The sequence below is a fragment of the Leuciscus leuciscus genome (assembly GCF_965113295.1).
Source record: "Leuciscus leuciscus genome assembly, chromosome: 2".
In the NCBI taxonomy this organism is placed as follows: Eukaryota; Metazoa; Chordata; class Actinopteri; order Cypriniformes; family Leuciscidae; genus Leuciscus; species Leuciscus leuciscus.
In genome coordinates this window covers 32,451,178-32,466,679 of record NC_138726.1, presented here as the reverse complement: position 1 = coordinate 32,466,679, position 15,502 = coordinate 32,451,178, and the positions used below count along the sequence as shown (strand labels likewise).

At 38.1% G+C, this 15,502-nt stretch overlaps 1 protein-coding gene across 1 annotated transcript; it reads left to right on the top strand.

The window, feature by feature from the left end:
• Nucleotides 1-279: 279 nt before the first annotated feature.
• On the top strand, nt 280-13,214 carry gpt2 (glutamic pyruvate transaminase (alanine aminotransferase) 2). The gene is made up of 11 exons (XM_082162170.1): nt 280-909; nt 2,637-2,726; nt 5,514-5,622; nt 5,898-6,028; nt 6,125-6,368; nt 7,029-7,108; nt 7,786-7,922; nt 8,998-9,172; nt 9,372-9,527; nt 9,937-10,049; nt 11,680-13,214. Exons 1-11 carry the CDS (start codon nt 601-603, stop codon nt 11,777-11,779), a joined length of 1,644 nt encoding a protein of 547 aa, XP_082018296.1. The 5' UTR covers nt 280-600; the 3' UTR covers nt 11,780-13,214.
• The last annotated feature ends 2,288 nt before the right edge of the window (nt 13,215-15,502 follow it).

Below are 15,502 nucleotides of genomic sequence, written 5' to 3'. Positions count from 1 at the left end.
TATGGTCTACCCAAATGTTTGAGAAAATCGTTAAAAGGATAACTGAAAACAGTTTTTTTAAAGACCAGACATGTCACATGTCATCTGAAGGCTCTCGTGTGCGTGTGTGTGTGTGTGTGTGTGTGTGTTCTGATGAAATTGTGGCCCTCTGTGACAGTCGGAAAGTCTCCTCCCCTCATACACATCCACCGGCTGCGCTAAACCATACATCGCCGGGTATTGTAGTTTTATTTTGAGCTTTGAATGGTGTAGGCGGATCAAGCAGCAGCGTGAGAACTACAACCCCCATGGCGAACAGAAACATGATCGCGCTGAAAGAGAGCGCATAAAGATTGGCGGGTGGATGATAGTAGGCGAGAATGAGGTGATTCTGAGCGTAATACAGTCAAGCACTTGAGAATGCTGATCGGCCTTGTACAGAAGATACATTTTCTGAAGTGATTTCGTTTTTTTATTCGTCAATTTTGCACTGTAATTGTCCTAACTGGCGGTTAAAGCGACGGTTACAGTATCTTTTAAAGTTGCGTCCCTTCACGCGCATCCTTGTTTCGAGCTTTTGAAAGGGCCACCGGACTGCCTCGACTTCCTCAATCTGCCGACATGTATCGCTTGCAGTTACTGGCAGCTCGGTCACTGATCGCCGGAGCTCTCGATCAGTTTACCCCATTGACACTAACATCATCTCTTACCGGGGTGAGACACAAATCTCAAGGTCCGTCCGTGGAGAAATATGGTCAGATGCGCTTCAGCACCGCGGAGGCTAAAGTGTCTGCTGGGCGCCTGGACGGAAAGATGCGGGAGAAGAGCCTGACTATGGACACACTGAACCCGCAGGTGAAGGCTGTGGAGTACGCCGTGAGAGGACCCATCGTCATCAAAGCTGGAGAGATTGAGAGATGCTTGGAGGAGGTGAGAAAATGTTTAAATACCCATTTTACACTTAATGCTCCCAAGTAGGCTACATATTATATATATATGTGTGTGTGTGTGTGTGTGTGTGTGTGTGTGTATGTGTATATATATTATAATATTATTATTATATATATATTTTTTTAAATATGTGCTTAATTTAACTTGATCTCAATTATTCCCAGTTTGTGGGTTTTGGATACCCCAATAAAAAAAAATACGTATGTAAAATTTTTTTTAAAAAAGTTAGTCAAAGTAGGCTTTGTTTCTTTGCACAATTGTAACCAATTGCAAAATACCGTCTAAATTGTTCTGTTAGACCCAAAAGAAAGTTGCTAACAATAGTTAAACATTTTTCGTTTTCAATACACTTTTTTTTTTTTTTACTTCTACTTTTTTTTTAATGCGAGTATATGTTTGTGTTTCTCACTGGTCACTAATCTGACTTCAGATATGAAGTGATTATGTTTTTTTTTAAGATTACTCCACCTCATATAAAAGAGCCTTTAAATATTATATGTATAAATTGTGGTTGTTGTTTGAATATTGTTTTTAACATGCTTCCATTTCTGGAGATTTGACACATAGGCCTACATCTTTTTCAAAGGACTAAACTGGAAACCGCTCTGGATTTCAAGATAGCTGGTGTAAATGACCTGGGCTGCATTTCCCGAAAGCATAGAAAACCCAAGTAGTTTGTAGAAGCATTGCCACCAATGGTCTCTATGATCATATAACTCACAATGGTTTTGAGAAATGCAGCCTTGGCCATTTACACCAGCTATCTTGAAATATTCATTATTCACACATGTAAATAAAACAGACAGAACTTTAATTTGTAGTTTATAACACTATGTAAAATATATATCACTAGTCTCTCAATTGATCTGAAGACACCCCTTAGGGGATACTGCTTTTCATACCAAATGTACTCTGTGGTTGGAAGTAACGTACAAAATGATCCGATCCGAACTTCATGCATTGAAGTTGCTCATTTAGATTTTTTTTTCTCCTTTCCTTTCTTCTTGTGTCCATGATGGTTGCTTTGAATGGAACAGGACGTTCAGTCCACTTTCTGACCTTCTTGCAGTGCCATTATCAAAGCAATGCAACAAAGGTGTCTGATTGCTGTGAAGCTGACCATTCAGCAGTATTATGTACATATTATGTAACTCTTTACTATGATGTAGAAGTTAGTTTGAGCTTGCATGCTCAGCAATGACAGATGAGCACTTAGGAAGAGATCTATATTTATATCCCATGAACAGGTGTCTTTTCTGGACCTTTGATAAGGCATAACGTGTCCTTCATTGACGGTTGAACTTGCCATGCCTTTAGCATGTGACTAGATGTTACAGAATGAGGACTACAGTGACGTAAAATCCAAGACATTGAAAGTGACTGGAAAATTATCATTTATGTCTGTAGATGGTCATAATATTGAGCCTGATTTCACAATCACAACATTACAGATTTCTGTGAATGTAGCATAGCCTTTACATCTATTTTCCAACAACAAACTTTATTATGCGTGTCCAGACAAACATCTGCTTTCACTGCAGTTTGGTAGACATGATCATTTCCCTAAAGCTGTTTGGTGCATGTGAGGGCAGGTCTGCTGTTTAGTGTGTGCTTTGGAACATGGATTCTAGGCAAGACTTGTGGCGTTTTAGAAGCATTGTTCATACAGTGGGCTCCTCCCTTACTCTCTTACTCTCCTCTTATAGGGTGGTACGAAACCCTTCTCTGAGGTCATCAAAGCCAACATCGGTGACGCACATGCCATGGGACAGCAACCAATCACCTTCCTTAGACAGGTAACCACAAATGCACACATTATTCTAGTCTTAAAGAGACAGTCTTCATCTCTAATGAAATTGTTTTGGCATTAAATTAAGCAAACTATTAAAACCTGCATATTTAATTCCTCTGAACTGTTGACTGTGCCAACATGTAGCAAAACATTAAAGCATTAACATGAATGCTTCTGAAACTACGTCTCTCTACAACTACACGACTCTTCAGTATTGGTATTATTGGTATCTTAGGGTGCTTTCACACTTTGTTTGATTACCTGGTCAGAATGCGAGTTCGATTGCTCCCCTCTCCCCCTGCCCCCACTTGATTGTATTCACATTATATTATTTAGGTCTGAACAGTTGCATCAATGCAGCAGCTGTTACCCCGGTTGCTTGTTAAGGACTACGCAGGAGAATCCGGCAAAATACATAGCATTGCTCGCCTCACTTTTATGTTTTGTTTTCAAAGCGTCAGTACTGCAAACTTTCTAAAGAATGCGGGAGTCCATTTCTGCTGAAGGCGAGTAGAAATTAGATCTACATTCTCTCTGCTTGCAGTGAGTCAGTCACGCTTGTCAGGAAAGTGAGTGAGGGCATGCACACAAACACACAGTTTTATCAAATCCTACATTCTCAATAGTGGTTCACTTCTGCAATTTAGTACGATTGCGTTCAAATCAGCAGCGAACCGTACTGGAGTAGAGTTCACATGAACCATACCCCAGACCAAGCTTTTTAGGTGGACTCGGGTACGGTTCGTGATTCGGAAAAAAAACGTTCACGTCATCCAACTAAACTGATCTGAACTCTTACGTCAATCGAACCCGGGTGTGCACCAGAAGTGCTAGTGTGAAAGCACCCTTAGAAACAAGATTAATCTTAGACCTTTGAAGCATGAACATGCTTATTCAGGTTAATGAGGAGTCTGGCTTGAAAGAAAAGCAGTGGCTTGAAAGAAAAGCCGCTTTTGTTGACCACTCACAGTTTTGGAACAAACTGTACATTCCAGTGGAAGACAGTCTCTTATTATTGGCCTAGTTTAGTCAGAGTTGATCTAGCCTTTCTTTATGAGCTGAACAAAAGCTTCTGTGATGGCCTGGAACTGCAGCTTGAACCAACAGGACACAGCTTTTTAGGCCTGCACGATATTGAAGAAAAATGCGATATGCGATAACTCATTAAATAATACGATATTCGATATGTGATACTATAATGCTTAAAGTGTGTAAAATAAACTTAAATTATCTTTAAAATATCTGTAAAATTGACTCTTCTGTTTCACATTCTTTTTGTGACAAGAAAACACCCCTACACCTTCTGAAAGTGAACAGCAGTGTTTTACTGTAGTATAAGAAGTGTTATTTTAACACCAGTGTAAACCACGGTTATCCTACATTAGGTTTATTTAACAACAAAAACTGAATTCTCAAATGTAAAAATAAAACACTGCTTAGTTTTCACTGTATGAATTAAATGTATATACTGATTCTTATTAAAGCTACAAAAGTTATTCAGCCAAGAGCAGTGAGGGATTTTTCTCTTTGTCTTTTGTTCATGACCCTAGTTATTGCAAGCCATTGCGATATGCATATCGTAATATATACATTTGCGATATTTCGATAATGTCGATATTGTGCAGCCCTACAGCTTTTCATGCTAGCATGATAGTCATATGTTGCATCCCAATTCACCCCCTTATACTATGCTCTTAAAGTATGTGCTGTTTTTGTGAAGAATAAGTACATACTTTTTGAGTGTGAAGCAGAATAGTAGGCAAGCTTTGAAACATATTAGTGCTGTGTATCCTCTCACCGTTTAAACTGCCCTGTCAATCATTTTGTGTCAGTTATAATCCTCCACATTCAATTTAATTTAAAAAAAGGGGAAAAGTAGACCATCCGGGTATCTTTGGAATACTCACTTCAACATACTAAGATTTGGGACGTACTAATTCTAATTTTGAATACTATTTAGGACGAATAGTATGCTAATTGGGACGTGGCAATAGTCTCTGGTCAGTGTGGTCATAAGACTTTCAAGCTAATGTCAACACTGAAGAAAAGGGAGCCAAAGGGAAGCTGCCTCTGACCTTGAATGGGTTATTATGGCTTGGAAACTTGGGAGGGACTGGAACACCAGCCAACAAAGTTCTTGCTCAAAATTCTGATCCCCATTCATTGTGCATACAAAGTCACACAAACACATTTACCTATATACCAATTGAATGTGAATAAATAATGAATAATCATTGAAACAAAATGCTCTCCTTGCAACACAATACATATTGAAATATTGTCAGAATCAGAACTGAAATCCCATCCAATCAGCTGCAATCAATTGTTTTCTATATTTTATTATCATTATTATCATTGATTGCAAGCATCTCTTCTCCATTTAGCATCAGTAGCCACCACAACTTTCAGTGTAATGCAGTGTATGGAAATTGTTAGAATTAAATCTTGAGGGCGTGTCCCACAACAGGACAAAGCAATATTGATACGATCCACATTTACGTTAAAGATGTTTAAAGCTTTTGGAACTCATTAAATAATTATGTTTTAATATAATATTCTAAAATGTTATGCCAATTATACCATTTTGTTATAAACTAATTTCTTATGATCGACAGTTAGAAATATTGCTCGTAGCATTGAGAGTTTAGTGGAAATACGTCGGCTGTACTTTGCCTGTATTTGCTCTTACACCTGAACACAATACATTTTAAAGTGGCAATATAACATCACGCAACTTACTGACTACAGACAAACAACAGAGTGTTTTATCTGCATTTGTTCATTTGTGCAGGTGGTGGCTCTCTGCACGTTCCCTGAGCTGATGGACAGCCCCAGTTTCCCAGAGGATGCGAAATGGAGAGCACGGCGTATCCTGCAGGGCTGCGGAGGATACAGTCTCGGTGTGTGCGTTTTTTCCTTTGAGGACGTGTTGTTGAAACTGGTTAAGACCTTGACATTGAATCAAATAGTTAAGATCAAGTTAAAATATAGAACTGTTTACAACATGGCTCTGTAGCGATTGGAAGGCATGCATGATGCTTTGTTATTGCAGATCATGCAGTTCTCACGAAGCTGGGGAACAATAGACCTGTATTGCAACACTCTGTTCTATTCAGTGTTGTTTTGCAGTAGTAGCCTAAGAGCTACTGTGCTAACGCATGCGTTTCTGTCGCAGGGTCATATAGTGCAAGCCAGGGTATAGAGTACATCCGCAAAGACATTGCCGCATTCATAGAGCAAAGAGATGGAGTTCCTTCAAACTGGGAAAACATTTACCTCACCACTGGAGCTAGTGATGGCATTATGGTAATTAATTGTATATTTACAATCAATCAGAGACTTGACCTAGAGTGCTTACTTGGCATGCGATACCAACAAACCCACACTTTTTTTTTTTTTAAGACTATTCTGCGGCTGCTGGTGTCTGGGAAAGACTCTTCTCGGACAGGTGTGATGATTCCCATTCCTCAGTACCCACTTTACTCCGCTGCAATCTCAGAGATGGATGCAGTACAGGTCAACTACTACTTGGATGAGGACAACTGCTGGGCCCTGGACATAAATGAACTTTACAGAGCCTATCAGGCTGCCAAACAGCACTGCCAACCCCGAGTCATTTGCATCATAAACCCTGGCAATCCTACTGGTATGTAAATTGTAAAGCTATTATTGTGTGCTAGGAAACAATGCCCTTGTGGCTGTTTGGATCCAATAGCATGAGCCATTGAAAGAAGAGCATGTGCTATTTTTCCAGTCATGATCCCTTGTGATTGGGGATGATGCTGATGAGATCTAATATTACATACATATGATGCAATATTCTAAGTCTTCTGAAGCTGATCACTTTGTGTGAGGAACAGAAAACTGAAACTCGCATGTGGAATATAGAATATGTTCTCTAGAATATAGAATATTTTGTGTAGAATTCAAATGGGTCGGACACGTGATTGTGATTTGCTCCAGTTTGCGCTATTCTTGTCTCTATCTGGAGTGATGTGTACTGTGGTATTTCAAGTCATGCTGATGCAAAACCAGGTGTTTCGCTTTGATGGAAAGCACATTTCCACAACCTATTCCCTATACCCTGTGCCATTCACTGTATAGGAAATAATAAATGAGTAACCAATTTACTGATTTCACATACAGCTTTAGCTGATTAGACAAAATCTGATGACTCTTTATTAAAATGTGCCACTTCAAGATGTATCATGCTAGGTTTGATGTTGATGCAAATTATATTTAGGGGAACTATCTCTTTGAATTCTGTCATGATCCCCCTTGCTTTATCTCGCTTTACCCTTTACAGGTCAGGTCCAGAGTAAAAAATGCATCGAAGAAGTCTTGCACTTTGCTTATGAGGAGAATCTCTTTGTTATGTCAGACGAGGTAAGATGTGCTCTTTTGCTTTCATCATTTGAATTGGAAAGTCTTTTAGTTAAGCTAGAAGTAGAAGTTTAAACATTTAAAAGTTTGGGATATGTAAGATTAAAAAAATAAAATAAATTAACTTTAATTCAGCAATGTGCATTAAATTGATAAAAAAATTACAGTTAAATATTTTATAATGTTACAAAAAATATATATTTTAAATAAATGCTTTTCTTTTTAACCTTCTATTCATCAAATAATCTTGAAAAATGTATCATGGTTTAGTACACAAAAATGTAGAAATAATAAGAAAAGTTTCTTGAGCAGTAAATCAGCATATTAGAGTGATTTCTGAAGGATCATGTGATGCTGAAGACTGGGGTAATGTTGCTGAAAATTCAGCTTGGCCATCACTGGAATAAATAATTTTTTTAAATAAATAAAATAAAAGTAATTTATAGTTCACAATATTGCTGTTTTTACTGTGTTTTTGATCAAATAAATACTGTCTTGATGAGTATAAGAGAAAAAAAAAAGTATATCTTACAGACTGCAAAAGTTTGAAAATTTGTGTATATTTAAGTGTGAAACAATTTGAAAGTATGTGTGCCTCAGTTATCTAAATCATGTTTTAACATATTTGACTTGCCCTTGACAATTGTGTTCTCAGTGTTGGTTTGTGCTGTTGCTTGCAGGTGTATCAGGACAATGTGTACGCTCCTGACTGTCAGTTCCACTCCTTCAAGAAGGTGCTATATGAGATGGGTCCTGAATACTTCAACAGTGTGGAGCTCGCCTCCTTCCATTCCACTTCCAAAGGCTACACGGGAGAGTGAGTGTCCCTATCCTTGTACCTTAACAGGGGGCAGCATGTGCCTTAATTCGAGATGGCCTCCTTAATATCGGCTTTCACTGACCCTTCACACACTTTCACATGACATAACCGCAGTATCCTGAAACATATTTAGACATCGTCTGGCTTTGAAATTTGTAATTTTAAATAGATGCGATGGGGAAAGATCTACCACCTTCTGTGACAAGTTATTGGTATTTATAAGGACAGCTTGGACTGGTAGAGTTGCATCAAATGTAATCTTTGTTAAAACTCGTTCCTCTAACTGAGACTGGTTGTTCAAAACCAAGTTAAAAGTTATTTGTGCTGAATGTTGGCTGACTGGAATTAAAGATGCTGTATGTAAGTTTTTGACTGTACTAAAGCATAAAAATACTATAATATTTTGGGAGATATTTTGGAAACATGCTGAGTTTCGACACATACTCGTTTCTTTGAAAAACAATGCTACAGCCAGTTTTTTACTTTGAAATGTGCGTTCTGTGTCGGAATGTCTGCTTATGTTTTGGTCTGTGTGATCCCGCCCACTGACAATTTACCCAATAGTATTTCGACACCCCGGTTTGCCAGTTAGTGGAAAACACAGCGTATTGCAGTCATGAAAGCCAGCAAACAAACTAGGTCAGAGATCGCAGATTCTACCCGACCTAAAAAGCCTCGGCACCCTTCTAAAAATCTCTATGAACCGGAGCATATTAAAACGTGATACAAACTCATCATAAATCAATAAATCAACTTATCAACTTACGTAAGTCTCCTCGCCTTCCATTGTCAATTGCAGTCGTTCCTGTTGTGTGTCCTCAATCTGGCAACCCGCATGAGCGAGCGTCGAGTCTGAGCAGGAGGAGGCAGGGGAAACAACTCTCTCCAAATATTTTGAATTTGGAAAAAAGTACCCATTTCAGTCGCTAGGTGTCAATCTCACATACTGCACCTTTAAATGACTTTTCTTTTTTTGACATGACTGCAGATATTTATGTTTTGGCTAATAAATGTGGCAGCCTTGTCCGTGAATTCAGAGAACTCATGTGACCATGTCCATGTCCTTCCACAGGTGTGGCTTCAGGGGTGGATATATGGAGGTGATCAACATGGATCCTGAGGTCAAGGTCCAGCTGGTAAAGCTATTATCAGTTCGACTGTGCCCCCCCCTGGCTGGCCAGGCTGCAATGGATGTCATTGTCAACCCTCCACAACCAGACGAGCCCTCGTTCAAACAGTTCCACCAGGTCAGTTGTGTAGTCTAGTGTCTGGTGAAGTAAAGCACATTGTGTGCTGACACTGACAGTAATTTCATTGTTATGTTGTTTTAAGTATGCAAACATGTAAATGTTACGCATCAGTAACCTGTTATTACATGAACAGTCCTAAAGAATTTCTAGGTTTGGTTTTGACTGGGTGTGATGGTGTGTGTCTGATCTCTATCAGGAGAAATCCTCAGTGCTGGGTGCTTTAGCAGAAAAAGCTAAGCTAACTGAGCAGATCCTGAATGCTGTTCCAGGAATCAAGTGTAATCCCGTCCAGGGGGCCATGTACGCCTTTCCTCGCATCTTTATCCCTCCTAAGGCAGTGGAGGAAGCTAAGGCAAGTGCTCCTACTTTAGCAGAACTTGAGCTCTCTGGTGGAGTATTATTGCTTTTAGAACCATGATTCTAGGTGTCTGTTAGTTTCTACAGCACTGCACATTGTTCAAACTCTTAAAACTTCTTTCATCACCATTGTAATGGTGATCCGTGTGTTATCTGATTAGGAAGGGTGCAACTAGTATTACTAGTTCAGCATAGTCTGCCCAGTAATCTTACTCGAATGGTTAACTAAATCCAACTGTATAAATATTATTCTGTTTAAGAGCTACGTTTTGTTACTGAATCATACTCGGATGAAACCTGTGTTCTGCAACTCGAAAACTTGAAGAAATGAATGGTGTGAGGTGTCACTGAGTATTGCAGTCAAATTGCAGTATGTCTCAAATCTGACTGATTTGGTTCGGCAGGCTCTAGGAATGCAGCCTGACATGCTGTACTGCCTGAGGTTGCTGGAGGAGAAGGGGATCTGTGTTGTTCCTGGTAGTGGCTTTGGACAGAAAGATGGAACATATCATTTCAGGTAAACTTGCTCTTGTTATTCAAACAGATTCAAACATTTGATCTGATATCAGGTGATTTCTTGACATGACCCCCTGGAAGTATACCATTTGAAATGTGTTATTTTTGTCATGGGCACTCAGTGCAACTGTTTGTTTCATTTATTTTCACCTGTCATGTGAGTACTGTATTTTCCAGACTATAAGTCGCTCCGGAGTATAAGTCGCATCAGTCAAAAAATGCGTCATGAAGAGAAAAAAAACATATATAAGTCGCATTTATTTATTTCACAAAAAAAAACAATGTTACGGACGGATCAGTTCTCCGTTACAGACGTGAGCGCTCTGAAAGCGGCACTAAAAGACTTCTTTAAAACTTTCACAGAGACCTCAAACAGAAAGCACAAAGCCTGTCTTTAAATTTAATTTAATTTTGTATTAATTGTATCTTATTTTTAATCAATGTTTCATCAACCAATTGCCTGGATTTAATAAATAAGTAAATATAGTAGAAAATAGATAATCACGACACGGAGGTGCCGGCACGTGAACTGGAGCTAGTCTCATATATGAACCGCAACTCAGCGTATAAGGTTGCCTACTTGCCTCACAAACCTGAGACATGTATAGAAAGCTTGAAATGTCTACTTTTAAACAGAACAATTCAAAACGAAAGAAAACAGACTGTTCTCTGCTTATGTAATCCGTATGAAATGTGCATTTCTCTCTGGCACGTTCACAACTGGGAAGATCGCGAGTCAGCATCGTCAACTTCATCTTTGCAGCCGACACTGACACAGAAAACACTTGTTTATTAGTAAACAATTAAAATGTGTCCTTGCTATATTTGACATATTCATAATCATTACTTTTGCCGGTTCTTTGTGACAGCTTTTAGGTGCTTTATTGGCAGCGCCACCCTTACATGTTACATGAAGACGTCACCACCGCATCAGCACCGAAAACATGGAGATTTTTTTCTTTTGGGGGACATTTTGTTTGTGTTCAGGGTTTCTCAGTTGTCTTTAGGTTAATGTTTCAGTAAACAGTTTTTCAGTTGTTTTCAGTAAATTTTCTCAGGTGGGTAGGCCACAGGAGCAGCATAGAGTACTCTCGCGGCTGTAGACGGTAATGTTTTCTCTTGGTTCATGTCAGTCAGTATGAATGAATTTTGATATATAAGTCACAGGACCAGTCAAACTATGGAAAAAAGTGCGACTTATAGTCCGGAAAATACGGTATTCAATCTTGCTCATGGCACGCGCAAAGTCCCAAACCCTACACTAGCAACTATTCCAGTTGTTTCTTGCAAAAAATTAATTAAAAAGCAAGCAGTTTTGAATTTGCTGCTATGCATGTCCATGTATCAGGTATCACTACAATTTGAATGTAAATCAGTCACCATTCAGATTTTACACTAACACATGTCATGTTTTGTTGTTACTTCAACTTTAGTTTTTAAACCTTTGGATAAAAACATCGCTCTATTGAAAACTATTCACTTTCCCCTTAATACTCAAAATAATGTGTTGTGTGATATTGTTTTCTGTGTATAGCTACTGGCACCTGTGTTATTAATCATTTTAATTTTATAAGCCAGTAACACTTTTACTTGGTTGCACTTTATGTTTGGTATGTTTGCCTTTGTTTCAGGATGACAATCTTGCCATCCACAGAGAAGCTAAAGGTACTTCTTGGCAAAGTGCGAGATTTCCACATCAGTTTCCTGAAAGAGTATTCTGCTCTGGAGTAGCTACAGAGAGGAGATGTGTCCAGATTTGGAAAACTTAAGCTGGCGTGCTCCAGCACTACTTAACACACTAACTACACATTTAAACTGTAAAGGTAGTGTTAAGTATCTTGCAAATTTTGTTTTTATTTTCATTTGAAACATGATTTAATGAAGTTTCAAGAAATACAGCCTTGTTTACAAATACTAATCATTTTGGGAAATGGTTTCTGGATGAGTTTTGGGGAACTATTAGCGGTTTAGTCAGACATGTAACATGATGTTTGAATGTTTAATTTTCACAGCCCATTAAAGAAAATAGGATTCAGCAAGATTATCAATAATTTTCCCTTTTAAATTTGCTTTTAATTCAACAATTCTGCAGCAGGGTGTTGGGTTAATAGACACCCTCTATCATACATGAGATTCCGTTACAAATATCATTTATTAACAACTTTCCAAACCTGGAACTGAATTATGAGGTTTGACGAGATTGAGATGCGCTCAGTTGAAATTGTTTTGTAGCACCTTATATGAATGATATGAATGACACTGAAGGTAGTGTTTCTGGAAAGTTTACAAGAAGGGACTCTTTTGATGTTTCTGTTGTCCTCATCTTTAGTTGCACTCATTGCCATGCAATGTACATAAACATTTTATTTGACAAAATTACAAGCTTGGTCACAAGTTAAGCTTCTGTGGAAGATTGTGACTAGGGTGAAAACATGGAGCATATCTGGCTTGTAATCGTTTACTGATGTATTTTATTTCCTCTGCTTTTGCGTTGCAAGTTATTTTAAACTAGTAAACAAAATCCTGTACCATAATGCTGATCATCAACTTGCTCTGTCAACTCAGGCTCTGATCATGAGTTCATGAATAACAACATATCATGTGCAAATTGTGACATCAGTAGCGAACATCCAATCACATGCTTTGAAGCAGTGAGACTACGATTCATTTCTCATGAGAGAGTCAGTGTTCACTTCTATCTTCTGCTGCATTAAACACAGAGTTGGCACAAACTGATCTAAAACTTCACGAGCCAGGTGAACCTGCTTCTTGGAACAGGCCAGTTCATTTTAGATAGTCTGTTGTATTACCTAAATGTCAGCCATTAGGAGATATTAGTGCCAAAGTTGACTTATCAGTTTAAATTGTTCCTTTCTGACATCTCATCTTTCACATCAAAGCCATTAACGGTGAATGAATCTTGTTAATGCACTCTTACATTTCTTTGAACTTATCACTTCATATGAGGTGCCTTTACTCATGCCTGTGAACTTTTAATGAAATGAGTTTTCCTACATGCATTAATAGCTTGTAATATTGAATTTTTTAAAAAGCTTGTTTGTTTCTTATGTATTTTTTTGGTTACAGATTTTTGGAAATTGGCCCAACCTTAACATTGTATATAGTATTTTCAATTGAATATTAAAGTTATGGAGACTGTTAATCACTTAAGTCTCTTTGTCTCATTTAGCACTGCTTTCAGATGTCAGTTCTGTCAGAACGCAAGAACATACAAATAAAATAAAAAAAGTACACCAGGTCGGAGAAATGGGTGTGTCGAAAGGTTTCTCATTGGTGAAAGGAGCTTCTCCTTGACAAATGAACAAATGTTTTATTGGATAAAATTGTGTTTGATAAATTGCCTAATTTTAACCTTTTGCTTAAGATGAACCATATCTATTTGTCCTTATCAGGCAAAACACTGATGTTTTGGTCACACTTTAGATTAGGGTCCAATTCTCACTATTACAGTTTTTCTCAAATGCTAAAACACAATTTCTGAAACCTTGCTCCATTTTCTGAAAACATTAACCCATTTAATCCCAAATTTTTAGAGACAAAAATATCCAAATCATGTGTTATTAGTATCCCTTTGAAACAATTAATCATAATTTTTAGAAATTTTCATGGAAAAGTGTGTGAAAAAGTGTGTTATATGATCGGTCACAATTGTGACCGGTGGGATACTGTGTTGTATCAACCATTGGACAGACTGAATATAGGTCTATTTGACCTGTGCAGTGTGTTTGTGTGTGTGTGTGTGTGTGTGTGTGTGTGTGTGTGTGTGTGTGTGTGTGTTTGTGTGTTGTATCAACCATCGGACAGACTGAATATAGGTCTATTTGACCTGTGCAGTGTGTTTGTGTGTGTGTTTGTGTGTGTGTGTGTGTGTGTGTGTGTGTGTGTGTGTGTGTGTGTGTGTGTGTGTGTGTGTGTGTGTGTGTGTTTGTGTGTTGTATCAACCATCGGACAGACTGAATATAGGTCTATTTGACCTGTGCAGTGTGTTTGTGTGTGTGTGTGTGTGTGTGTGTGTGTGTTTGTGTTTGTGTGTTGTATCAACCATCGGACAGACTGAATATAGGTCTATTTGACCTGTGCAGTGTGTTTGTGTGTGTGTGTTTGTGTGTGTGTGTGTGTGTTTGTGTTTGTGTGTTGTATCAACCATTGGACAGACTGAATATAGGTCTATTTGACCTGTGCAGTGTGTGTGTGTGTGTGTGTGTGTGTGTGTGTGTGTGTGTGTGTGTGTGTGTGTGTGTGTGTGTAAAGTTGCAGTAGGTAGGAAGTTAGGTAGCAGCAGAATTAGCTACCTAGCTAGTCTTCCTTGGGTCTGTGTGTCTGTGTGTAAAATAAGGTAGAAAGTAAGGTAGAACAGTTAGCCTATGTGTATTAGTATGTAGATACAATGGGTTATCCCACTGGTCACTATTGTTGCCGTTGACATGTTTGTGAGTTCTATGACCACATTAAAAAAAGTTGAGTAATTGCAAATGCATATATCAATAGTAGACACCTTAAACATGATGTGTACCAAAAATCTATGTCCTATCTTTATGTTAACATACTTTACTAACACATTCTTTGGGAGCTTTCTGGGTGCCATCCTCTTCTCTTGGCGCAAACAGGAAGTAAACAGCTCTGGTCATGTGACAATTTACAGTAAACATGCGACACTGCATATATTTCATTGAGACCCTTTATTATTTCAATATCTGCTGGAAATGCATTGATAGATCAGTCAGTAACATTTTTATAGCCTTAGAAATGAAACATTTTTTTACGGTCACTATTGTGACCGGTGGGATTAAATGGACACAAAACCTCATCTTCAAGCACTATTTACAAAACCTCTGACTCCTCTTGCAAAATGAAACTTTCGCCTCAAAACAGTTTTACCTGTGTTCAAAATCAAACACTGCTCTCAAATCATAGACAAAGTGATCAAAATGATATACACTATCAAGCAGTCAGTAAACAATACACCAAAAAATAGAAAACACATTGTTCAAAACATATAGTTCTTGAAAGATATCTACGGACTGCTATTCTGTTTGTAGACTTACCCGTGACACCTTACTGTACCATCAAAAAGTTCATTTGTGACATACCGTATGACTGCACTTGATAAAAGGAAATAAAAACAAAAGTAAAAAAAAAAAAAAAAAAAAACATAGTTCTCAGGGAGAAGTAAATTTTTTATCTCAAAACAAATTTAATATTTTTCCGTCATTGTCTTTTGATGAACGAAAACATGTTCTATTATAGTAGCTCAAAATTGATCAGAAATTACTACTCTGCTTTGCTCTTTGCAATTTTATTTTTTGTTCTTCCTCCTCCTTGTACCCCTATTTTTACAGTACTGTACCCTGCATCTCACAAACTTGTCCTTTGTCTCTGATACTGTCATTCTTGTTCTTTGTTGATATGAACCTGCAACCAGTCAAAATCTAT

Bases quoted from the DNA above. Each gene is read 5' to 3' on its own strand.
- gpt2 (XM_082162170.1), top strand. From the start codon at position 601: ATGTATCGCTTGCAGTTACTGGCAGCTCGGTCACTGATCGCCGGAGCT. The intron at 6,369-7,028 runs GTATGTAAATTG...TACCCTTTACAG, and splicing joins AAACCCTGGCAATCCTACTG to GTCAGGTCCAGAGTAAAAAA. The intron at 9,528-9,936 runs GCAAGTGCTCCT...TTGGTTCGGCAG, and splicing joins AGGCAGTGGAGGAAGCTAAG to GCTCTAGGAATGCAGCCTGA.